At 38.4% G+C, this 26,211-nt stretch overlaps 1 protein-coding gene across 1 annotated transcript in view; it reads right to left on the bottom strand.

Annotated features, from left to right (window-relative positions):
* Positions 1 to 25,967, bottom strand: part of them4 (thioesterase superfamily member 4) — a 46,992-nt gene extending 21,025 nt beyond the window's left edge. Inside the window, exons 1-3 of the mRNA XM_051922262.1 lie at positions 25,481 to 25,967; positions 16,443 to 16,599; positions 15,803 to 15,965 (exon numbers count right to left, since the gene is read on the bottom strand). Coding sequence (XP_051778222.1) covers positions 15,803 to 15,965; positions 16,443 to 16,599; positions 25,481 to 25,603 — 443 coding nt within the window. The 5' untranslated portion in view covers positions 25,604 to 25,967. The remainder of the gene's footprint in view (positions 1 to 15,802; positions 15,966 to 16,442; positions 16,600 to 25,480) is intronic.
* Between the last annotated feature and the right edge of the window lie 244 nt (positions 25,968 to 26,211).

The raw sequence follows: 26,211 nt of genomic DNA, 5'->3' as shown, positions 1-26,211 counted from the left end.
AAAGGAACAAAACATTGCCTACACCAAATCATATGTATACCAACTTTGATTGAGATAACTATTAAGTGTAACTTAGTAGTTAGGATAAAGCCAGCTGATATGGTATTGGTTTCACTGTAACTGAAAATAAATATGTTTGTGAAGGATAAGTTAGCTGTTATAGATTTTTCACCCTAAATCCAGTAGAAAATTCAGAGCAGTATCACTCACACACACACGAACTGCATGTAGGGGGTAAACCAGTGTAAACTAGCTGTGAGCAAATCAAACTTTAGAACTTTAGAAACCTTAAAACTTGATAAAGAACTTAAGGATCAGATTTCTTAAAGTAGGTGACTAATGGTACAGAAGAGAAGAAAGTTCAACTATACTATACTATACTGTTGTTTGCTATTATCATTTGTCTGTATATCTGTATACATTTATATATTTTTATTTGCACTAGCTGTCCCCCGTGGCTCCGCCTGCGTAGCAGTGAAACAGGACAGTGAGGAGGGCCCTGCTTGCCTCCCCACTCCTGACATCATGCTTCCCCCTCCTATGGGCCCGCAGCCTCGGTCTCAGATTAGAGCAAATATAGTTCTGCAAGCAAACTATGATTCATAGTGAGATGAGAGAAGTTGCAAAATCAACTGGAATGTTCAAGCAAATCATAGAAAAAGACCTGATCTAAATCCGTTAAGTAGTTCTCTCGTTCGCTAGCTAAGCGGAGGTAATGTACATGCCCTGAGGCTGGTGCGTCAGTGAGGATGGCCCCGCCCCTCAGCCTACAGCGTGTCACTTGGATTCACGCAAATAAATCGGTACCACAAGTGAAGTATGATACATAGCACAATGAGAGAAGTCACAAAATCAACGGGAATGTTCAAGCAAATTATAGAAAAAAACTTGATCTAAATCCGTTAAGTACTTCTCTCATGAAAAGTGGACAGATATACAGACAGACAGATAGAAGATGGATTTTATATACAGGTAAAATTCCGTTACAACGAATATCTTTACAATGAAATTTTCATTACAACGAAGTATTTTTATGGTCCCGACAGTGTCCCCAAATGACACGAATTTATAGAAATACATTCAGCAGATACTTTCATTACAACGAAGTGCCCAAAACACCTTGAAATGTGTGAATGAATCATCTGCAGAGTAGTTAGTTCTGTGGTCGCAGCTCAGTTGTGCACAGCGATCCAAAAAACAGAAACATTGTAATTTTTTTTTCTTTCTTTGAACTTTCCTCGTACTGTTTGTTTTGGTGGTTTTCAGTGATACCTTTTGCTTATTGCTCGTCAACATTTGAAAAACATCCTTTGGAATTTAACTTATTGTCACCCTCCTATAGAAACAGCAGACACTAAAAAACGTTAACAGTTCATATTAGAAAAAAGAAAAAAAACTTTACATTTTTGCAGCTCTCGATTGCGGCAAAATGAAAAAAGATGTTGCCAGTGAATTCGGAATTTCGCCATCGATACTGTCAACTTTCTTCAAAGACCAATTAAAAAAGAAGAAAAATCTCAAGTTGCAAACGTATGCAAACTGCTGCATTTGAAGACGTCGAAAAAGCCATTTTTATGTGGTTCAGTGATGCTTGTTCAAGAAACATTCCTATTAATGCAGCACTCATTCAAGAAAAGGTGAGGTTTCTAAACTCTCTTGGGACCTCCCCGAACTGGACAACAAGCCGAAGACCGTCCCGAAGTGCGATCACCGAGTCTGTGGAAGACTGTTTATCTGTTGCCGGAGCAACAGCAGCCTCACAGCTCTGCTGCATCTCTCTGCCAAAGCAAACAAAAAAGTTGATGGGTGATGCAAGGCACATTGTAAATGCAGGGCACTGGATTACTTGGCCACTAACCTGGCCATGACCCTGCCTGATTGCTGTGTCTATGTATAGGAGAGGGGCAGATCCTGCTACAATAAATAACTGTGCTGGTTTTTTTTTTTAAGCTGAATAAAGCTGGTTTTGCTAAAGTACTGAGACTAAGCCTCGTGTTTTAGGGTGCAAGACAGGGACTTGTAGCGCGACCCCGATCTTTTATGATTTGCTTCTGTGGCGCTTCACTGCACCGCTGTGAGCCTGCTGTTGCCCTGCCCCGACAACAGACAAACAATCTTTCACTGACGCGGCAATCACGCTTCGGGATGCACTTCGGCGTGTCGCCCTGTTGGGTGGGTGGGGATCCCAAAAGAGTTCAGAAACCTCATAATATGAAGAAGAAAAGGATGATTCAGCTTCTGATTGATAACTGTGTTGCCCACAACATCCATCCATCCATCCATTTTCCAACCCGCTGAATCCGAACACAGGGTCACGGGGGTCTGCTGGAGCCAATCCCAGCCAACACAGGGCACAAGGCAGGGAACCAATCCTGGGCAGGGTGCCAACCCACCACAGGACACACACAAACACACCCACACACCAAGCACACACTAGGGCCAATTTAGAATCGCCAATCTACCTAACTTGCATGTCTTTGGACTGTGGGAGGAAACCGGAGCGCCCGGAGGAAACCCACGCAGACACGGGGAGAACATGCAAACTCCACGCAGGGTGGACCCGGGAAGCGAACCCGGGTCTCCTAACTGCGAGGCAGCAGCGCTACCACTGCGCCACCGTGCCGCCCTGCCCACAACATACTTCTACATTTAGATAATGTTCGCGTTGAATTCTTCCCACCCAGTTGCACAGCAGTGCTTCAGCCATTGGATTTGGGCATCATTCGCACCCTGAAAGTGTATTATCGCAAGGAAATGCCAAGAAAAATTCTCGTCAGCATAACTTGTAGACAGGAGGAGATGAAAATTAACTCAAAAGAAGCTATAGAAATTCCAAATGCCTGAACGCAAGTGAAAGAAAAGCACTATAGTGACAAATACAGAATCTCATTACAATTAAATTTTCATTACAATGAAATATTTTTTAGGTCCCTGGCAGTTCGTTGTAACGGAATTTTACCTGTATATAGAGATGAATCCGTATTATCTTTATGTTATAAATAAATTGCGTTATTTGGTTTATTTCAGGGCTATTTGTAGAAACACTATTACCACATCTGAAAAACAACAGTAGAAGACAAAGTTTTTTAAAGTAGACTTTCACCATTTTATGAACCTAGTTCATAAACTGTATAGATCTCTTCATATTTTTGGAACCACAACTCGAACAGGACTTGAAATTCATTTTTGAATTTAAGGGTTAGGAATTTAACACAAAATGGAATTTCAGACTCTAGGATGAAGTGAAAGTGTGCTGGAGGAGGGATTCAAAAGCCCACAGTTTAAAAAGTACTTTAATTTTAATATTTCAGGCATTTTTTTAATGTTTCAATTAATTCTTTCTGATCTTTACAGTAGTTTATGAAATAGATAACCAATGTTCAGTACATAAAGTTATCAGTCATTCAAATAACTTATTACTGCAATTTTAACTTTAAATAATATTTTAATTTTGCATGTAGATATTTCTATTGATGTTTTAGCCAAGACTTACCGAGAAAAGACTGCATCAGTAGAGCAATTAAAAAAAAACTACAGAATGCAAAACAGACAGTATTTTTTCATCAATACTCTACTGTTTTCCTGTTAGAGTATAATTTTCTGCAGCTTTAACAGAAGCTGAGAAGTCAAAATAAACCTGTAATTATGAATGTTAACTTATGAAATTTCAGATATTTAGTTCAGTTTTAGCTTAGGTTGCAGAGTAGTGCAGACCGATTAGCACTACCATTTTACTGATCCAGCATACTAGGTTCAAGTCCAGCACCTGATTGTCTATATAGAGTTTGCATGTTCTGCTTGTGCCTCTCTGCTTTTTTTAACTAGAGTAAACGGGTTTGAGAAGAACAATAACTATTAATAGTTTGCCAGTGAACATATTTGCTTTCGGGTTACCATGAACTGTTGCCAAAACCAAATGACATTTCTTGAAGACCATAAGATGAATGTAAAACTGAATTGTGGCATAATAGATAAAGGTGTCTTACAAAGTACTCATTTTTCTGCTTGATTGTCCTTCTTGTCAAGGTTAGAGAGGCAGCAGCCTTCTACAGTTGATTTTCATAATGCTCATTATCCATGAGCATAGTCTGTAATTTGTTTGTATGTGTCACTGATTTTTACTTTTCAGATTCAGGGTTAAAGACAGTCACCCCACTATAAGCATTTAAAAGAGTATGATTGTGTGTTTTTTTAATTCCTCAACACAGCCACAACCTGTCAGCTGTTGGCTTGTCAAATAAAAAAGAATGAACCCGCATACTAATTCACTAAACAATCCAAGTCAGTTTCCTGAATTTCTGCATTACTGGTGCAGAAAAATACAGCCTGTTTTGGGCCTGCAGTTTAACAAAGTTTAGTTTCAGCCCTATTTGGAAGGGATTGGTCTTACACCAGGAGGTGCAGTAAAGTAATTACTCTTGGAAAACCTCTGCAATTTTAGTCTAAAGCGCTCATGTCAGTATCTTTTCACGACCTGCGTATTCATGTCGGTAAAAATTACAGAGACACCTTGTATAAAAAGTCCGTAAAAAATAACTCCAGGTTAGATTAGTCCTCTGTAAATGGACAGGCCAGTAAATCTGTCATTTGAGCGATTCAAATGGGACTAAAATTACAGAGGTCCTCCAGCAATATTTACCCAGTGGTTGAAGTGGAAAATAAAGAACTTTTTTGTACTCCTTTTTGTGCATGCTGAATAATGGGGGAGTTATATCTCCTTAAGGGCCAGAAAGTGCACTGATATACACTAGAGGTGGGAATTGGCAAAGACCTCTTGATTTGATATCACAACTTTTGCCTGTCAACTCAATATGTGCTGCAGTTTCTTATAGTAATGCGATTGTCTATGTATTGCGATTCAATATTGTGATTTATTGCTGATTTTTTATTGAAATGTGAATTTCTGTCCAATTTGACATTTTCTTTATGAGTAATACAATTAAACATATGAAACATAAATATAAAAATATATTTTTAAAATGTTTTTATTAAGTCAAGAAGTAAACTTCATAACTGTATCCATAACAGTACAAATGTATGGAATTAAGAAATTTCATACTGGCAGTGCCATATCATGTGCAATGTTCTTTCAGGTTGAAACATCGATAATAAGTCTATTCTATGGAAGATCCAAAAATTTCTGCTTTTGCTGCAAAGCTTATAGACCTTGGGTGCTTCTGTGGAAAAACTCAGTAACTCTATGTTTAATGTGTGCTCATAGCAGATAAATTAAGAAATTGCAACAAGCATATTTGCCTTATTACCCACGACTTACACTGGCTGTTTTACTTCAATTCCTCATTGCTCAGTGACATTACGAAGTAGCATAGCCATGTTAGCCCCATGCACTTTCATGCACTGCCAAGGCTTGTAGGACATAAGAGGATAAGCATCATTCTTCAGTTATATGATGTGATGTTACTGTAACATAAAATTTGGCACTTGAAGTCCATGGATCACATGTTAGGGCAACTGTCCCTGCTTTACAAAGTGACTGTTTTAATTCCGATTTAGCCTCATGGTATATTTAAGGAATTGCTGTGTATAAGAAAAAGCCTTAACATGGAATAACATTCCATGGCTGTAGGGTATGAATCATGTTATGAAATCATGCATTCCGCAATGTAAGGATTAAGGTCCTTGCAAATAAAATATGCAATTGACTTCATTTTTCAGCATTACCTTATCACAGCTGCTGGGAAATTAATTTAAAGTTGTGTCCAGAGTTTGCTGGTTACTTGGCATTGCTGTGGGCATGGCACCATCAGAGTTTAACTTTGGAGGGTGTCAAATGGGTTTTGCACACATATTAGTAGTATTTTAACAATACTTGACCATATTATGGCAAATTTTTCATGTGGCTGTAGTCATCTCAACATTTCCAGTTACTTTGTGAAATCCAAAGCGAGTCCAGGCTTTAGATTTAAATTGTGATAGCGCCACATAAATCTGATGACAACCTTGACCACTCATATTCTTGCTTTCCACTGTTTTCAGAGTGCACATTCCATCAGCAAAATGTGTGTGTGCAGCAACCACGTATGGACAGTATTGTAGCAGCATAAATAAATGTATGTACTTTGCATTCTGATTACAATAACTACATCAATAAACTGTTATCATGGCAACAGCAAATGCCGGTTGTATGCAACTCATATTTAACTGTGTGTGGTATTTAATTACATACTGTAGTATGGTTTATACCAGTGTTTCCCAAACTTGGTCCTGGGGACCCACTGTGGCTGCAGGTTTTTGTTCCAACCAGATTCCTAATCAGTGACAACACCTGATAGCACTAAGCTCATTTAATTTTTCTTTTATTCAACATTCAGTAAAGCATAGCAGCATGATTTTTACATTTATAAGACATTTATAAATGTTTCTGCTTTTGCTATAGATTTAAATGCTTAACTCTCTTTTGTTGATTTCATTATATTTTGCCTTTTCTCTTTGCAATTTTCCCACTTTGTTTAATCTTATTAATGACAATTTAAAACGAGCAGAGCAGACACCCAGGCAAACAACACTAAATAATCAAAGGCTGCAACTACTTTAGCATCAGACCCACTAATTAGTCAATGATGGATTAATTAAACAATTAGAACACCTTAAAAAGTAGAATGAAAATCAAGATGAAAATACTGTTAAAAAGAAAAAAAAAAAAAACATTATTCTTATATAACTCCTTGGTACATTTTAATTTTTTTTTTAGCAAGCTTAGTTTTCTAATTTCTATTTTGTTCCCAAAACACAGAACTTGGGAAATAACACATCACTTAATTAGCCCAGGGGTCCAATTAAAAACAGAAGCTGGTTGGAACAAAAACCTGCAGCCACAGGGTGTTCTCAGGACCGAGTTTGGGAAACACTGGTTTATATGTATTTGCACACATATTTACATTTTGCTAAATGGAATGTGAACTTTTTTTTTACATTTAAAAAATTATTATTTAATCAGCCTGGCAATTCAATAATCACCAAACTTCGGGACTGTGATTTGTAAATGAATTGATTTTTTCCCCTTCATCCCTAACACACATAATTTCTATAGAAAAGCGGTGGGTACAAGGCCATCCCTCTTGGAGGGGTGAATGCACATTTTGGTCTTGTAAATAAGACGTTGTTAATGAGCTCTGAACTAACGGTACACAGCCATTAACTACAGGGAATGGGGAAATGCCAGTGCAGACTACTGGTGTGTCACTACTCCATTTCAAGCACAGACTTTACACCACCTTCTGGTGTAAAAATCCCATACAAGTACAACTTAAAAATTACAGAGGTCCTCTTGTAATTATTATTTTAAGATATCTCCTTGTGTAAAACTAATCCTGTTAGATAGTCTGAATTACAAAGGGAAGTTTAAACAAAAGGCGCCAAAAGCCCTGTGCCCTGGACTACAGCTGCTCACTTGTGCAACTCTGCTAAGGAGCCGATTACCGTATTCCAGAACTGCATTTTCCGGTCAAGAGCAATGGGAACAGGAAGGTGACATCCAATGCATATGACCTTAACAAAATGTAAACAATGTAACAAATAACAAATAACAAATTTGGCATAATTATAAAATAGCGATTTAAAAAAATGATGTTGACTATTCTTGTAAGAAAGAGTGTTTACCAAGCAAATATGTAGTCTTCACATTAAAAATATGAATATATGGGAATTACTAACTTTTTGCGGGATACACACAACCCCGAACTGAATTTCAAGCTCTGTGGAAGGTGAAATAAATATCCCTCACATAACTTAAATACTGGAGGGCAGTTTTAATAGAAGTTCAGAGACTGACAAAACCTATCATTGTAGGTTTTCAAAAATCAAGAGTATTCATAGCGAGACATCTTCATGATTGTGACAAAGAGGTGATGCTACAAAGCACCAGAGACAAAAGAATGCTAGCAACCAAATATTTATCTTTCCCTATTAAAGCAAAAAGAGTAAACGGGGTCTTTCAGAAACAAAGCAAAGGTTATGAAATGCAGAATTTCAAACTTTTCTCTTTTATACAGCATGAATAAAATTACTGTTGGTGACAAAATGTGTTTTCAATACACTAGTGCAAGATGAGCAATTCTTGATGACTTCACTCTCATAGGCCTATCATTAGTAAACTGATAATTTCAGGCAGTTTTACTGATAATGGTGGTTTGTCACCCTAACACTTAACAATGCGTACAAAGTCAAATGTAGTCTTGAACTACACAAAGCACAGAAGTCAAGCATAATCACAGGGAGTACACTAAATATCAAATAAGCCAATATAGAAAAAACCTGCTGCGTCTCTCAGCCTGACTACATCGTTTCAGCCTCTTCACTATTAGGTGCAGTAGCTTGGTCATTTTCCTGCCACTCCAAATACAAATGACAATCTGTAATTCGCCTCCAATCATCTCTCTTTATCACACCTCTATATATCTGTTTCTGGCTACACTACATGCTTGTTAGTGTAGTCCTTGCCCAAACTCACCTACTAACTCTAAGCTAAAGAGGGTCACTGGCAGGAGGTAGCAAAACTACTCCCTTGGATCAAAACCCAAGAGCTAGCAACCATAGAACTTCCATTGGCAGCCCTTGATATCCCTACACTTCTGATCTTCAGTTCCAGTTTAGAGAGCCAGTCACCAAGAATGGCTTGTATGTAGGCTATCCTACGTAACATTCACCAGGAATTTCACAAAGAACTCTCATGTAAGTTTGTAGCATTGTTGAATATGGTGTTTTCTTTTTGTTTAGTATGTCCTATTTAATGTTAGGTATGCGTTATTATCAATACTGAGGGTGTGGCAGACAGCCAGGGTCCTTACCTAGCCTTGATGTCTTTATACTGGAAGAACCGGTGGAGAGAACACGCACAGGGCATTACCTCCCCTGGAGCACTAGATGGCAGCCCCCCTGGGTTGCTACGACATTGTGGATTCTCAACGGGCTCCATGGGAGTTGGAGTTCGGCACAGCCCGGTTAGGTTCCGTGGGTGCTGCCAAGGGGTGCTGCAGAAGCTGCAGAGCCCTACCTTGTTGGGCTTCCATCTCACCCAGAAGTGCTCTCAGGCCCCACCAAAAGTAGCGGAAGTACTCCTGGGTGCAACATAAAAGAAGCCAGCTGCCATTGCGGCAGGAGCCAGAATTTGCAGGAAGAGAGACGAAGCTTGCTGGAGGATGATAGGGATGAAGGAGAGACAGAGAAAAGAAGAAAGAGAATTGCTGTGTGCTTTATTTCATTGTTCTTGTGTACTGTGCTGTTTAGGTGGGAAATATTTGGAAAGTGTTTCCCACAGCTAAATAAAAGCCGCATGGTGTGCTGAACTTGTGTCTGTGTTGGGTGTAGGGGAGCTGAACGCTCCCTGCAGGCCACACATGGCGTAGTTGACAGGATTCCTGGCCATCTGCAAGGCAGGAACCTGCATTTTATTTTCTTGTGGCAAACCCAACACAGACAAACACGAGGCACAAGTCCAGAAACACAACGAGGTAGGGCTCTGCAGCCACTGTAGCATCCCCTGGCAGGACCCATGGAATACAACAGGGCTGTACCGAACACCAACTCCCATGGAGCAACCCAGGGGGGCTGCCATCTAGCACTCCTGGGGAAGTAATGCCCTGTGCATGTTTTCTTCCCTGGTCCTTTCAGTATAAAGGCATCCTGGTCAGGTAAAGGCCCTGGCCATCCGCTACAATGGTACTGATTATTGGGTTGTAAATATGTAGTCTGTGGCTTTAAATAAGAATTGCATGGATGTGGAGGGGCTTATGGGAATTGTTTGTGATTGCAGACACTGCATATAAAACCCACAAGAGAAGAATACAGTGGGACTTTTTGGCTTTTCTACATACTGTACATAATATCTCAAGCAGCATGAAAACCGTTTTTTAACTGCATGGCACTGCCATCAGATACAGGGCTGGCAGTAAGCATTTCTACCAGTCCTGTCCTTTTATGCTCATCATGGGAGAAGGGCACCTCAGAAGACAGCATAAATAATCTGGACACTGGTGGTAGGACTGCAATGCATTATCCTTTTCTGGTAAGCAGTTCAAAAAGGTGTTCTCTTTTTTTTTTTTTTTTTTTAACTAAATTACTCATTGCACCTTGGGACTCATAACCACGGATCGCAGTAAGAACTTATAGGACTGTAAATATCTGGGCAAGTGATACAAGGTGTACATGTTATATGTTTATTATTATGTTTAGTTCTTCTGCTTGAAACAGATGTATATATTTGGTGTGTAATATAACTAATTTGTCTAGACATACTTCTGGTGTGTTGGTTTACTATTCGGGTGATGAAGTGGAAAAATACAGTAGTGCTTGAGTGTTGTCCTGATTCCAACTGTCTTGCAAAAGGTTCTCACAGAATAATTTCTTCTGGCCAATGTTTAAAGCTATGCTAATAAAGTAATCCTGCATTTTTTGTCAGTCCACCTACAGTAATTGGTGAAACAGAAGACAACAGACCTATGTAAGATGCCATTTCAACCCAGGTGAATAGCAGGTCACTTTATTGCTACCAGACCGCCCAGAGATATGCATTTGGGCCACAGAAGCTGTTCTGATGTCTACAAATAAAAAGGAAATACATCATTTTAATTAGTGGGCTGAAAAATGACACACCTCTCTCTTAGAATTTTCCCCATTTTGTGCTAAATAATGTTTAAAAGGTTTCACACAGCATCACCAACAAAGATGGTTTAATCCAAATGCTCATGCCTTATTTTATCACAATCTGAAAAGTATGCATATCATAACTTTGTGTTTGTTAGAATAAAGAATTATATCTTTGTAAGCTTCATATTTGCTGGCATCTCACTAAGTAATTTTTTTTATTTAGATTTATTTATCTACTGTATATTTCCAATATTTGAACTTACATTTTTTATTATGTATACTATTTACTATATGCATTCTATTAGCATTTATTTGCAACAACAGAGCTGTAAAATAAGTATAAAAAAAACCTAGAGTAAAAGCACCAATGGTTGGGATGTGGAAACGAAAATAAACACCTATTATCTGCCAATTTATGTCTCCTGTCTCCGCTAACAGAGTAGAAATTGTGCAATAGACAAAATACTCAACACACAAACTCAAATATCAAAATGACTACACCAAATCACATGGTGAATTATATTACATTGTATCCTTCTCATTTTGTTTCCTATTTCTATTCCTATATTTGTTAATCTGCCCTACCAGACAGAGATGAATTGCTACACTACACAGTCCACTGCACTCATCCAGGGGTGGTAAAAGGATAAACCCTTGGCCCTGAAGATGTCCAAGTTTAGAGTTGTTACCTTCAATAACCTGGTAGTTGAGTCATGACAACTGGACTTCTTTGTTGTTAGGTAGATACGTTTCACTGCTCATCCAAACAGCTTCATCAGTCTGAGGAATGTTGTTAGAGACCATAATTTTATCCTCCAGGTTAGCTTCAGTTCACACCTGTCCCAATTAGGCTCGTTGAGTAAAACAAAGGAAGGGGGAGGTGTGGGTAGATGTAACCATCACACCTTTTTAACAGTCCCTCCTACCCCCATAGAGTGGGTTGTTAAGAGTGGTCCACCTGGTGGAGGTGTGAATTGGGTCTGAGTTTCCTGGGGATGACACTGAGACAGAGACTCGTCCACCCCAAATACCGGATACCAAAACAGAAGAAGAGCAATGTAATATATGCCATTCCATGCAGCGAAGAGTGTCCTGAACTATACATTGGAGAGACCAAACTGCCACTACACAGGAGGATGGCCCAGCTCAGAAGGAGTAACACCTGGGGGCTGGAATCAGCTGTGTACCTCTATTTGAAGGACAAAGGACACTCTTTTGAGCACATTAATGTCCAGATATTGGATAGAGAAGACAAGTGGTTTGAGAGAGGGGTGAGGGAAGCTTTGCATGTGCAAATCAACAACCCCTCACTCAACAGAGGTGGAGGAATTAGGCATAACCTGTTTTTAAATTATCATGCTGCCCTTTCATCCATCCCCAGGAAAATCAGGCCCAATTCACACCTCCACCAGGTGAACCACTCTTAACAACCCACTCTATGGGGGTAGGAGGGGCTGTTAAAAAGGTGTGATGGTTACATCTACCCACACCTCCCCCTTCCTTTGTTTTACTCAACAAGCCTAATCAGGGCAGGTGAAACTAACCTGGAGGATAAAATTGTGGTCTCAAACAACATTCCTCAGACTGACGAAGCTGCTTGGATGAGAAGTAAAATATATCTACCTAACAAGAAAGAAGTCTAGTTGCCATGACTCAACTACCAGATAATTTCACCTGGATGACTGAGAATCTTCACAGACATACCTTCAATAATGAAGGCATGTCTGCCAACAAAGCGCAACTCCTTAAATCACTCAATGCTGACGTTATATGCCTGCAGGAGACCCATAAGACCTCTGAACCTCCCACAATACCAGGAATGGACCTTGTCATCTTCCACCCAAGCTCGGTTCATGGAAGTGTGATATATGTCCAGGGCAAATTCACCACCCTGACGAGCAGAGATTTTTCGGTGTACAAGCCACTTCCAACCCCATTTAATTGGCCTCAGGCAGTCCAGCTTGAACCAAAAGCTCACCTCATAGCTCACAATACCATCTGGGGATACAGTCAGACCAATAAAGATGGTGAAGCTGTGGAAGAATGGACACTAGCTAATAACCTCACAATTCTCTACAATGCTAAAGACAAGCTATCCTTCCAAAGTGCTCACTGGAAATGAGGGTATGGTTTTTGCCTCATCAAGACACTACCCAAACTTCAAAAAGCCCACCACAAATCCCATACCTAAATCCCAACACCAATTCAGCCCAATTGACATCAAGCCCATAATAAGACATAGAGAGACATAATCTAAACCAAGGTTTAACTTTCGGAAAGCCAACTGGGAGAAATTTACAGCAGGCCTAGAAGCTAATATCTTAAATATCAGACCCGTCCCACAGTGTTATGCAGAGTTCCAGCATAAAAGTAGCATCCCTAGGGGCTGTAGGAAAGAGTACATCCTAGGCTTCAGCAAAGAAAGCAAGGCTCTTTATATCCTTGGATGTAATCTCTGTAATGAGGACCCCTTTGCTGAGAATACATAGAGCTTGGGGAAACCCTAATGACGTTGTTAAGTGGGGAAAGGAAAGATTGTTGGAAGGAAGTGATAATGAACATCAATATGACTAGTACAGTAATCCCTCCTCGATCGTGGGGGTTGCGTTCCAGACCCTAAACTGCGAAAGGTGAAAATCCGCGAAGTAGAAACCATATGTTTATATGGTTATTTTTATATTGTCATGCTTGGGTCACAGATTTGCACAGAAACACAGGAGGTTGTAGAGAGACAGGAACTTTATTCAAACACTGCAAACAAACATTTGTCTCTTTTTCAAAAGTTTAAACTGTGCTCCATTACAAGAAAGAGATGACAGTTCCGTCTCACAATTAAAAGAATGCAAACATATCTTCCTCTTCAAAGGAGTGCGCGTCAGGAGCAGAGAATGTCAGAGAGAGAAGAGAGAAAAAAGCAAACAATCAAAAATCAATAGGGCTGTTTGGCTTTTAAGTATGCGAAGCATTGCCGGACAAAGCAGCTGCAAGGAAGAGAGCAATGTGAAGGTAGTCTTTCAGCATTTTTTAGAGGAGCGTCCGTATCCTCTAGGCCAGTGTGCGAACAGCCCCTCTGCTCACACCCCCTCCGTCAGGAGCAGAGAATGTCAGAGAGAGTGAGAGAGACAGAGAACAACAAACAATCAAAAATCAATACGTGCCGTTCAAGCTTTTAAGTATGCGAAGCACCATGCAGGAAGCATGTCACTTGACAAAGCAGCTGCACAGAAGGGAGCAATGTGAAGATAATCTTTCAGTATTTTTAGACGAGTGTCCGTATTGTCTAGGGGTGCGAACAGCCCCCCTGCTCACACCCCCTCCGTCAGGAGCAGAGAATGTCAGAGCAAGAGAGAGAGAGAGAGAGAGAGACAAAAGCAAACAATCAAAAATCAATACGTGCTGTTTGATCTTTTAAGTATGCAAAGCACCGTGTGGGAAGCATATCGCTTGACAAAGCAGCCACAAGTAAGCCCAGCAAGGAAGAGAGCAATGTGAAGGTAATCTTTCAGCGTTTTTTGAGGAGCGGCCGTATCCTCTAGGGGTGCGAACAGCCCCTGTGCTCACAATATATTTGAGGAGTTTTATTTAATACGTAATACGTGCTCTGGTTGGGTAGCTTCTCAGCCATCTGCCAATAGCGTCCCTTGTATGAAATCAACTGGGCAAACCAACTGAGGAAGCATGTACCCGAAATTAAAAGACCCATTGTCCGCAGAAATCCGCGAACCAGCAAAAAATCTGCAATATATATTTACATATGCTTACATATAAAATCTGCGATAGAGTGAAGCTGCAAAAGTCGAAGAGCGATATAGCAAGGGATTACTGTAGTAGCAAAAAGGCCTGGGCTACAATTTGGAACTAAACTCTGATAAGAAACCTCCGAAACGCACGGCAGCTGTAACACCTAATGAGGTTGCACACCAGTTGTTACTCAATGGGAAGCCACCAAGTAAGGAAAAAGGTCATCTCAAGAAAATGAAAAAAGACATGGATCGAGTTATGAACACCAGTGACAACCACTTTGACCCATTTGTCATAGAAGAATTGAATGACGCTTTAAAACATCTGAAGCCTGGTAGAGCTGCTGGATTAGATGGGATTACAACAGAGATCATATAGCACTTTGGTGATAAAACTAAAGAGTGGCTTCTCTCATTGTTTAACATCTGTGCCGCATCATACTGCATCCCGAAGACCTCGAGAAGAGCAAAAGTTGTGGCACTACTGAAACCTGAAAAAAACTCAGAAGATGCAAAAAATTACCACCCAATTTCACTGTTATGCATCTTATATAAGGTATATGAAAGGATGGCATGCATATCCCTGACCATCGAAGATCAAATGTCACCAGACCAAGCGGGCTTTTGCCTCAGTCGATCTTGTGCAGTCAAGTCTTGAACCTAACAAAATACATTGAAGATGGGTTTGAGCAGAAACTAATTACAGGGGCAATGTCTGCAGACCTTTTCACTGCCTGTGATACAGTGAACCACAAAACACTTCTTCTGAAATATGCTAGAATCATACAAAACATTCCATTGGTTCATATAATCAAGTCACTATACCTATACACAAAAAAAAATCTGATTGTGTTTCTGTTTCCGAATCACACACATCTTCCAGTACACAGTTTTGTTTAAGTAAACTGAATTGATTTCTATTTTGTATAGTACCTTGTAAACTATTTCAGACAGAATACAGTTAATTATTCAAACAGAAAACCTAAAACTTGGTATGATTTCTCATACTTTGTTTATTTTAATAAATTTGAATTAAGTGGATTCTGACAGCTCAATTGCTTAACTTAAAGATGTTACGACTTAGTAATACTGTACTTGATTATTTTTCAAAATTTATGACTTCAAGAAATACTTGCAATTTTCCAAGTTCTAGGGATCTTTTTTTTCTTTTCAACATACTTACTAACTTAGAACTATTATTACATGAACTTCAAAAAATAAAAAATAAAAATGTCTTTGCAAGGTTAAGAGTAACAGGTCAGATCAGTTTCAGATTAAAAACTTGTTCAGGAAACAATTATATAATTTAAGTGAAATATCATCTAATAGGCACAGCTCAGCATGCATAAGAAACTACTACTACATACAGACACAGACGATACAGAAATATCATACAGTGCATACAACATTAAAACAACTGAGAGGCTTTGTGTCACAAGAAAGCTCTCATTCCTTACCCTGAAGGCCCCTCAAGCAGGTCTCCGGATTGGAAAAGGCCAACTGCTTTCTTTTCAACTTTATTTGCAAAGACTACATATTCAAACATGGAACCCTCCTCTTCAGTGTTTCTTGTAAACAGTCTTGCTTTAGATGGTGGAAATTTGTCTATAAAATGCCCATCTGTATATAAAAAGAGAGCATAACTGAAACAAAATTAAAGGCATGGCAAAAGGATTATTATCATTAAATTTTAAATTAATATTACAAGAAAGACCATATTCTTGAATCTTAGACTCCATAAAACTTGTATATACTGTATGCACCATTTACTGAAGATCCATTTCACAATATTACAGATGAAAATTTTAGGTAAAAAAAAATGACTTAATCTATTCTAAAGTACAATATATGTATGCAACAATCACAGGTCTGACTGATAAAAGCCCATCAGGAATGAAATCTGCATTTTTTTAAAGGATGATTTTTTTTTTTGCAATACATGAACAAATAACCTGTGATACAAGCATTATTATGTATAATTAGGGGGACTCTAACCATAACTTTACTAGTAATGAGTTTGAGAATGTCAAAATTTTACTAAGGGAAGAGGTTTCCAGGCCCAAATATGTTATCAAATATCGCATATTGAACCATTACCTTCATTTAATACAAGAAATCGGTTATAACTTGGCAATTTCTTCCAAGAGCCATCTTTCGTCTTCTCAATGTACTGCTCGTATAGTTTCATCATTTCCTGAGACCAGCTGGAATTAGGTTCACTGTAATCTTTTGATGCAACCACCTTTGGCAATTCCTGCAAAAAATAATAGAAAAAACTATTTCTCTTACCAATTGCTTAAACTGTAAAACATTAATACAACATTTTTCAGATGTCTGAATCAAAATAGTTATAAGATCTTTAAAAATTAAAATCATTAAATTTAACAATTTAATATGAAACTCAAAACATTACAAAAAGTCTTTGTTCTAATACAGTAAAACTATACACTGAAAAAAACAGAAAAATTATCAGAACTTCATTTCATTGGAAAAAAAAACAAAGCTATTCTGGTTATGACATCAGCTACACAATTTACTGTCCAATTACGATTGTGCAAGTGAAATTTTTTTAACTTATTTAAACTTACTTCACAGAGGGGTTTGCCATCACTATACTTCCTGAAAGTTTAACTGTATGTCACCTATGCATGGGATAGTGAACAACAGCACCCAATTTAAAGAATATTTCACTTCATTATTATAAGTGATGATAAAATAACTAAAACAACACAAAGAAAACGTAAAGGGAAAAAACGAAGCAACACCAGCAGGTTTGCCATCGAATCAATTCAGCAGTAAGTTTCACTAAACTGTGGGCTTTTATATTACTACCCAACTAAAGTCTTGTGTGCTTCTTTTCATAAGCATTTTAATGCTTTACTCCTTGAAAAGAAGTGGCTTTTTAAACATTGTTATCTGTAGGGAAACCCAAATAAAACCAAAAATTCCAAAAAATGGCCTTAACCCTATTTGTCCAAGCCTCTCAGCTCCAACACAATTGCCATATTCGCTTTAATATAATTATTATTTTATTATAGATTGGTTTACTATACCAAGACATTTCAGTTCTCATGAAAAAGCATGACATTTGTGGATTCCCAATAAAATGTTATATTAGTATATGTGCTGTATCACAATGGAGAAATGTCAAATATCAAGCATAGCCCATATATTCTGCCTTTCTGTATTACTGATCTACTTGATGTATAAAAACTAGGAATATATCATGCCACAAATTTTGCAAATAAAAAATGATGATATGCTTAGTGGATACTGTATATAGATTTTTATCTGAATGACGTGGAATCTGTTTCTCTAAACACTAATAAAATGTAATGCATTCTCTCTTCGTCTTAAATGTTCTTTTTTAACAATAGAGGGTGCAGTCAATGTCATACATGCATTAACAAGCCCTGGCCTTAGTCCGAGTGCCTGTGGTTAAGCACGGAATAGTCTAACTAATAATGGAGTCAGGCAAAGTAGAAATTGAGGATGTTCTGTTGTCTTTTAAGTGTGTTGTCTGGCAGTATTTTGTATTAACGTTTAAAAGAGAAAACAGCGGGAAAATAGTTGACAAGACGAAGACCATTTGCAAGCACTGCAAGAGAGGTTTGACATACGTTAATAGCAAACACTATGCATGTGTTCAACCAAGTACAACACATTCACAGTAACAAATACAAGTTGCCACCTGCAAAGAAGAAATTGTCTAAAGGCCAGGCATCTCTATTTGCAGCACTGCTTCCGCAGTCGAATGCAAGGGCCAAAGAAATAACAAAGTGTATTGGTGTTTTAATTGCGAAGGACATGAGACCGTTTTCAGCCATTGAGAATCAGGGTTTTCGGCTGCTTGTCAACAAGCTAGAGTCGAAGTACAGCATTCTCTCACGCATGCATTCTAGAGGCACTGTATTGCCGGCCCTATACAATGAGGCTGAGTGTGATGGAATCTCTGAAAAATGCAGAGAACATCACAGCAACGGCAGACAGCTGGACCTCTAGGGTGAACCAAAATTATATCACGATCATAGCCCATGGTTTAACTAGCAACTGGGAAATGTAGAGTTTTATGCTTCAAACTCAGACAAATTTTTGAAACCCACTCTGGATGCAACATTGCTGAGGTGCTATATATAATTGGCTGTTTTGGAATGGAAGCTTGAAAGGGCTAATCGCAACATCACTGTTGTTACTGATAATGCAAATAGCATGGATGTAGAAATCAGTGAGGCTGGACTTTGCCGTCACATCAGTTGCTTTGCACATACACTGAATTTAGCTACTCAGGCAAGCTTGTACACTGAGGACATTGTACAACTGCTTAAACACAAGTCAGCCACCATAGTGCTATTTGATGAACATATCCCCACTTTTCCCCTCATTGTGCTGCATAAGTACATGATTGAGCAAAGAATGCCACCAAACAAGAAAGACTGAACCACTGTGTCAAGCATAAAGAGTGCAATTTTAAAAGACCTCACGGGCAGATAACAGTGGGGACTATGATTTTCGTGTGGAGAGCACCGCGATGGATTCAAAAAAAATTAAAACTCTGCCACATCTGGAGCTCAACCAATGCGATTCTGTGTTCAACAGGCAGAAGAATAAAGCAAAGCAGTTACAGCATAGCCAAGTATTTATTTACCCGGTGCGTGTGTACTTGTGCTTGTGTCTGTGCTCATCATAAAAAGTATGTTTTATAAAGTGCTACTAGTACTACTCACAATAGCATATGAGATAGAAAGCAGACTAGAGACAGTTCAAATACTGATATGTAATGGAACTGATGCTTGTCAAATATTAAATGTTGAACATATCATGACTTATAACCTGACCAAAAATTGTTCCACACTAGTCAGAGTTTACCTATAGATATTATGAGAAGTCAAGCAAAAATTACACCTTTCATTGGCTAACTAAAAAGATTACAATATGCAAGCTTTTGGGGCAGCTCAGACTTCTCTGAGGAAGAAGGAGCCTGAGCGGACTCATAAGCTTGCATATTGTGATGTTTTTAGTTAGCCAATAAAATGTGTCATTTAGCTCGACTTCTCATTGCATCCGTAACAGCAAACACGGTACAACTCCCTACTCTTTAATATTTAAAGATATTAAAATTTAATTGCAATTAGTCATTTTTTATATTAAAGAAACTGGCAACTATTGCTATTTGTAGATCCAGAAAACAGAGTGAACAGGAGATAGGGTAGCAGAACGACATGGTGCTGAGCTGGAACAACCACCTCCCTAAAAGTCAGCTCTGGAAGATCTGTTTGGAGATTACTTCACTGAATCAATGGCACTGCCCTCAAGAAATTGACACATACAGAAAAGAGTACCCTGTTGCATTCACATGCCATCCACTGAATGGTGGAGAGAAAATTCTCCAAAGTACCCACTGATTTCCCCATCGGCCAAAACATACCTCTCAACTCCAGCAATCTCTGTTCCTAGTGAATGTGTTTTTTTGACTGCAGGAGATATTGTGAATGCCCAAAGGTCAGAGTTGCTACCTGAAAATGCAGATATCCTTGTGTTCCTAAAAAAAACATTTGTTTATATCCTAGACTAGGAAAGGAGATTAAGCTTTGCTCTTATTGTTTATATTCAGTTCAGTTATTATATGTATTATTTGTAGCATTTTTGGCACTATGTTTTTTCTGGGAATAAAAAAAAAAACTTTAAAATAATTACTTATAGCAAGAGCTAATATGAGAACTCCTTGTCGCAGTCCGGCAGAAAATGCTTCTGAACACTGTGAGTGAAGTGCTTCCTGGTGATATCAACTGAGCTCAGCCCACACCTTTAAAGTGCAATACTGCCATTACACCTCCCCCTGTGCACCGCACTTGTCGCCACGTGCATTCGCCATTGACTCACACAACAAGCGTATCTATTTCAAGACTGCACTGTGATGAACTGCCAGTGGCCAATCACAAACCTGCAATGACTGGCCCAGAAGGAGTTCTTCTATTAGCTCCTGCTGTAAGATGACTGCTTCAAAGCCAGAGATTGTTGCGCTGACCACCAACAGTTCACTGAACTATAAATTTGCAAACTGTTATGCTTCCTGGTGTGAGTCACAGCAGTACACTAGCAGATGGTTAATGGGTGTAATGCCGGGCCAATTGAACTAACTATTACAGTGATGGTTGGAGAAGAATGTATTCCATCTATAGTAATGAGCAGCAAAACGCATGTACTTTTCAGTTATTTTTGGAGCCAAGGAGCGTCACAAGGGTACAAAGTGAATGTTGCCTTATAAAAGGTCAATTAGAGAAAGGGGATGATTAGGATGACATAATGGACAAGGCTATGATGGGCAATTTAGCCAGGACATCACAATAAACCTTTTAAAAAGATGCCCAGTGATCTTGAATGACATCAGAGTGTAAGAGCTTGGTTTAAGATCTTATCCAAAAGATGTAGCCATACTCACAGTACATTGTCCCTGTCACTGAACAGGGGTATTGGGATCCTAGCACAAGGCATGGGGTAAGCGTCCCTTGCTGGCCTCATCAACACCTCTTTCAGTAGCAACCCTAGTTTTCCCTAGATGGTCTCCCATCCAAGTACTGAATTTGGGACTTTCATTAGTTGTCAGTTATAATCATCAACATTAAAAGAAATAAACATTTGAAATACATCAGTCTGTGTGTAATGAATGAATCTAATATACAAGTTTCACTTTTTGAATGGAATTACTGAAATAAATCAACTTTGTCATGATATTCTAATTTTATGACCAGCACCTGTATATACAAACTATATATAAAGCAATATATGCATAATTTCATGCACTTACAGCTAGTTTACATGTCTCAACTTGTTAATTGTATACTAAAAATTATTTTGTATAATCAATTTATATAACGATCATTTACTTCAATAATATACACATTATGTTTATGTTGCATGTACACTGTGCGGTGTAATTATTCCAATGAACGTGTCTTATTGTCAAACACATCTAGTGTCCCTATTTATCTCCTACTACGCTGAGGCTGAATTTGATCATGCATACATATGTATTATAATAATAATTCTTTACATTTATATAGATCTTTTCTAAGTACTCAAAGCGCTTTGCAAAAAGCATGCAAGGAGGACCCAGGATGCAAATCTGTGATCACCTTACTGCAAAGCAGTTGCACTACCACTGTGTAGCCTGCTCACAATACAAGTAAAGGCACCTGATAATTTTGAATATTATTTTTTTTATTACAAAGTATCATAAACAAACAGTTTCAAAAAGATTTTTAAAAAGCCACTTTGGAACAAAAATGTTAGATAATTATATTTTATTTTTGTACATCATTCAAAATAATAAAATTTTTTTGTCAAATTGTCAAAAAATAGATTATTTGGTATACCACAAAACTTTAGTAATTAGTTTGTGTGTGCCATGAGATGAAAAATATACTGGTATATTAAAACTTCACAGAATACTGTATAATTAACATTTCTCTATAAACTGCCCACCACACTTGCAGTTAGCTGGCAGACTGTATCAAAATTATTATTTCAAAAGTGAGCTGTGAGTGGCATTAGGAGGCTTTTGTGCAGCATATACATGTATACCAGACTGAATTCTCATCTCCTCAAATTGACATAAATTTGCAATTCCCCAGAGAGACTGCAAGAATGTTATGTCAGCATTTCTGCAAACTGTAAATTATTATTCAAGGATTAATGTACAATTCACACTTATCAAGAATAGGACAATGTTGGCACATAATGGACATCTTGACAAACATATCAAACTAAAAAAGATTGTTTGATGCACTTATACTACTATTCCACAAAATTTATAAAACATTCATATAAAAATAAACATACCTACAGATACAACAGCATGATATTCTAATGTAAGGTCAAGGAAAAAGCCACAAACTGTGGGTTTTCACAATATGTTAACTCTTTAAGCATTAAACTCAGGCAAGATACAGTATTCAGTAATACATTTCAGCCTCTCTATGCTTACTTTATTGAAGTTGAATGTTGCTATTTTGTTTGCTGACTTGAACAAAATGTGTGTGCTGTTAGCATTATCTGTTTATCTTGGGAACACATCAGGCGGGCAATATATGTTCGTGGTCTGCTACTCAGCCCCTGCATTGGAACCATGGGTGTAATCCATTTCAAGATGATAATCAATAGTATCTCTGGCACTTTAATCAAGCCCAGAATAATGCACTATGGCTGTTTCCCTTGCTGTCTTTTGAAACTCCAACAATACATACAGTTCTCACTGCTGCAGCAACATTCCAGATTGTCATTGTTTTAATGGTTTTGTTTCAGTTGTCACACACGTGTGCATGGGAGGCAGCTAAAGGGCTTGAGTAGGGGCAATACCGAGTCAGACCGGGATATGGCAGAGTGCACAGACTCTTTTTCTCGCTTTCCTGCAGACAATCCATGGAAGATTCCAGCTGGCCCTGTTGATGTCACTTCCGGGTCTGAGCCTATGGAGGAAGACCTTGTCGGATCCGGCCCCTTTGATGTCACGTCCGGCCTCGAGCCTATAGCTGAAGACCCTTATGAGCCCGACCCCTCTAATTCACTTCCTGTCTTCCCCTTTAAAAGCCTCCACCTTTTCCTTATTTCCTCAGTTCTGTTTTGGACTCTGTTTTCTGCACATCAGTGCTGTATAACATTTTGCGACTTTGTAGCCAGGATACCAAATATACGGGTGGCTGCCCCAAACCTTGCTATGACTCTGTGTGGAGTTTGACACAGTTTAGTCAGTTAATTCTGAACACAGTAATTTCAGTGCACTGACCAAAGTATCCCCATAAGCTGCAGTTCATTCAAATTCAATATAACAAGATCTCTGTCAGTAAACCTTTAATGTTTGTATGTCTGTTTTGAAGAAGGCCAAAACTCACCTGATACCAATTAGAAATGCAGCTACTTTCAAATTTTGTTGGTAATTTCAGATGTTTTTTTTTTTGAAGCCAGGCCCAACAACCACTTGGCTTTAGACACACTAAGTTGTTCTTGCTAAAGTCACAGCATAGTATTATTTAAAATGGTAATAATAATAAATAATAATCAATTAGATTTATATAGCTCTTTCTTGCTACTCAAAGCGCGTTATATAGAAAGATGGGAACCACTTCAACCATATACAATGTGTACAGCACCCACCTGAATGATGAGACAACATCTATTATTGTGCCAGGACACTCAGCACAAATTAGCTATTAGATGGTGAAGGGGAGAGAAAGATAGCCAAACAGAAACACAAGATGATTAAGAGGCCAGGATGGATGAGGTATGATGGAGCTGTACTGCATTATTCTTAGCCAGGATATTAGGATAAATCTTACTGTTTTCGAAAGATGCCCAAGGATCTTTAATGACAGCATAGAGTCAGAACCTCGGTTTCCTCATTCGAAAGATGACACCATATTTACAGCACAGTGTTCCTGTCTCTACACTGGGGCATTGGAATTCACAAACAAGGCACAGGGAAAATGTCCCCTGCTGGTATCACCAACACTTCTTCCAAGAATAAACCTAGTTTTCCCTAGATCAGTGGATCCAAAATTTGATCCTGGGGACCCACTGTGGCTGCAGGTTTTTGTTCCAACCAACTTCTGTTTTTCATTGGATTGTTAGCCTAATTAAGTGAGCCATTATTTCCCAGTTGCTGTGTTTTGGAGTCAATGTAGAAATTACAAACTAAGTTTGGTAGATTTTTATTAAAATTTAATAAGCAGTTATATGGGGAATATGTCGGGGGGGGGGGGGGGTTTAAGTCGTTAACAGTATTTTCAACCTAATTTTCATTCTGCTTTTCCAGGTGTTCTGGTTATTTAATTGATTATTTACAAATTAGCGGGTCTGACACTGATGTCGTTGCTGCTTTCGTCATCGGGGTGTCTGCTGCGTTGGTTGTTAATTGTCACTATTAGGGTCAAATGAAGGGTGCAAACTACACAGAAAAAGGGGAAATAATAGGAAAACAACAAAGAGGGTTAAGCATTTATAGCTTTAGAAATAAAATAGAAATATTTCTAAATGTCTTATAAATTTAAAAACCATAATGTTGTTTTCCTAAATGCAGAAGAATAAAAAAGACAAGCTAATTAAATGAGATCCGTTGTTATTGATTATTATCACAGATTTTGAATCTGGTGGGAACAAAAACCTGCAGCCACAGTGGGTCCCCAGGATCGAGTTTAGGTACCACTGCCCTAGATGGTACTGGGTGGGCCCGAACATGCTCAGCTTCAGGAGGATGACCTGTTCCGAAGTGCACATTGTATGGTTGGTAAGGAAATAAATTAGATTAATAAAGAAAATAATCAGTGTTGTGTAAGAAGGCTCTTCATTTGTGACTACTGCACTGCTCAACAACTGGAACATCCAGATGACGAGATATTCTTAAAAAATAGTTTTTTTAAACATAAGATTAACAGCGTATGATGGACTGGCTGGACCTTGTACAAGGGACGTTTCCGCACTTTTATTTTTTTGTTGGAAACGGTGATGGCGGGAGGAATTATAATTGGGCATTAAAAAATTGGTACGACGCTGGGAAAATTGCATCGCAAATGAAAGTGACTACAGTATGTGGAAAAGTGATGTAATATGTTTTTGAAATTATAGAGTCAAAAAAAGTGGGGAAACTTTTTGAACTACCCTCGTATTTTCACTGCACAACAAACAGGATTTGAAGCTATAGGCCAGCTTGTTAAAGCAATGTTTGATAACTGCAAGTGTGAAAAACGAGCTTATCGGGGAAGCCTTTATCAGTTCCACAAATAATATTCTGCATTGGATGGTGCAGAATATGCTGCTTTTACTGAGATGTGACAGAAGGGATTATTAGGCCAACATTGCGCTGCACTGAAGGACTGAACTCGCTCACATCAGAAGTTCGAAGTTTAAAGTCATCAATCCACGATGCGAGGTCAACAATGCACACTCTAAAAGCATTATCAGCATTTCACTATGCAATGCACGACACGCATGCCAGTACTACTGCTGCTGCTACGATTTTTTGATTACCTATGTGAACATGTAATAGTACTAAATAGAAACGAAATTATTGGAATAAAAAATATGAAACGACAATACATTACAACATTAAATGACTTGACAAAAGGACTTGTCAGTGTACTTACCTTGGCAGTTTTGGAGAACCGGATACCACTCTTCATTGTTCTCCTTGCTGATGGGTTATGGATAAAACGTCCAGTTATATTTTGGCAGATAACCCTAGCGATTGGCTGTATTTTACTAAGCATTTTGACTCGTATTAACTCGAAAAGTATGCAGGAACGAAGAATAAAAAACTGAACAATAAAAACATTGGATTGTATAACGTTCTCTGTATTATAAACGACTGTTAACTATGAATAAATGTAGTTACTTAAATGTAGACATCTAATTGAAGCCATTTAACCAGACTGTGCTCGTCAATAATGGATTAAGATTATTAATCTATGAATTCTCAAAGATAGAATTTAATTATTTTTGCAAATCTTCTAAAACCCTTGTTACATCTTCAATTCAGACGCGCTTCAAGTAACGATATAAAGGTCGAGAATAAAAAAAAAAAAAAAAGTTTCACTTTTCCTTTTTCAAACTGAGGCTTGTATACAAATGTAAAATCATCCAAGTGAAAACCGGCAAGACGTCCGTGATTAGGTGTAAGAACACGCCTCTACACTGTTAAGGAAAGGCGATTGGATCAAAAAGCACGCAAACGACTTTTGTGAACAATCCTGCCTAGATGGTACACAACTGTACGATAGTGCACGTCCTATCTCGGATTCCGTAAAATTTTTCAATTTTATCATTTATTTTATAATCCTAAAGTATTCCTTCTTTATTTCGCTAATTCCAGACAATC

The sequence above is a fragment of the Erpetoichthys calabaricus genome, chromosome 2, assembly GCF_900747795.2.
Source record: "Erpetoichthys calabaricus chromosome 2, fErpCal1.3, whole genome shotgun sequence".
In the NCBI taxonomy this organism is placed as follows: domain Eukaryota; kingdom Metazoa; phylum Chordata; class Cladistia; order Polypteriformes; family Polypteridae; genus Erpetoichthys; species Erpetoichthys calabaricus.
Note: the sequence above shows the minus strand (reverse complement) of the source record. Positions and strands in the feature narration are given on the sequence as shown.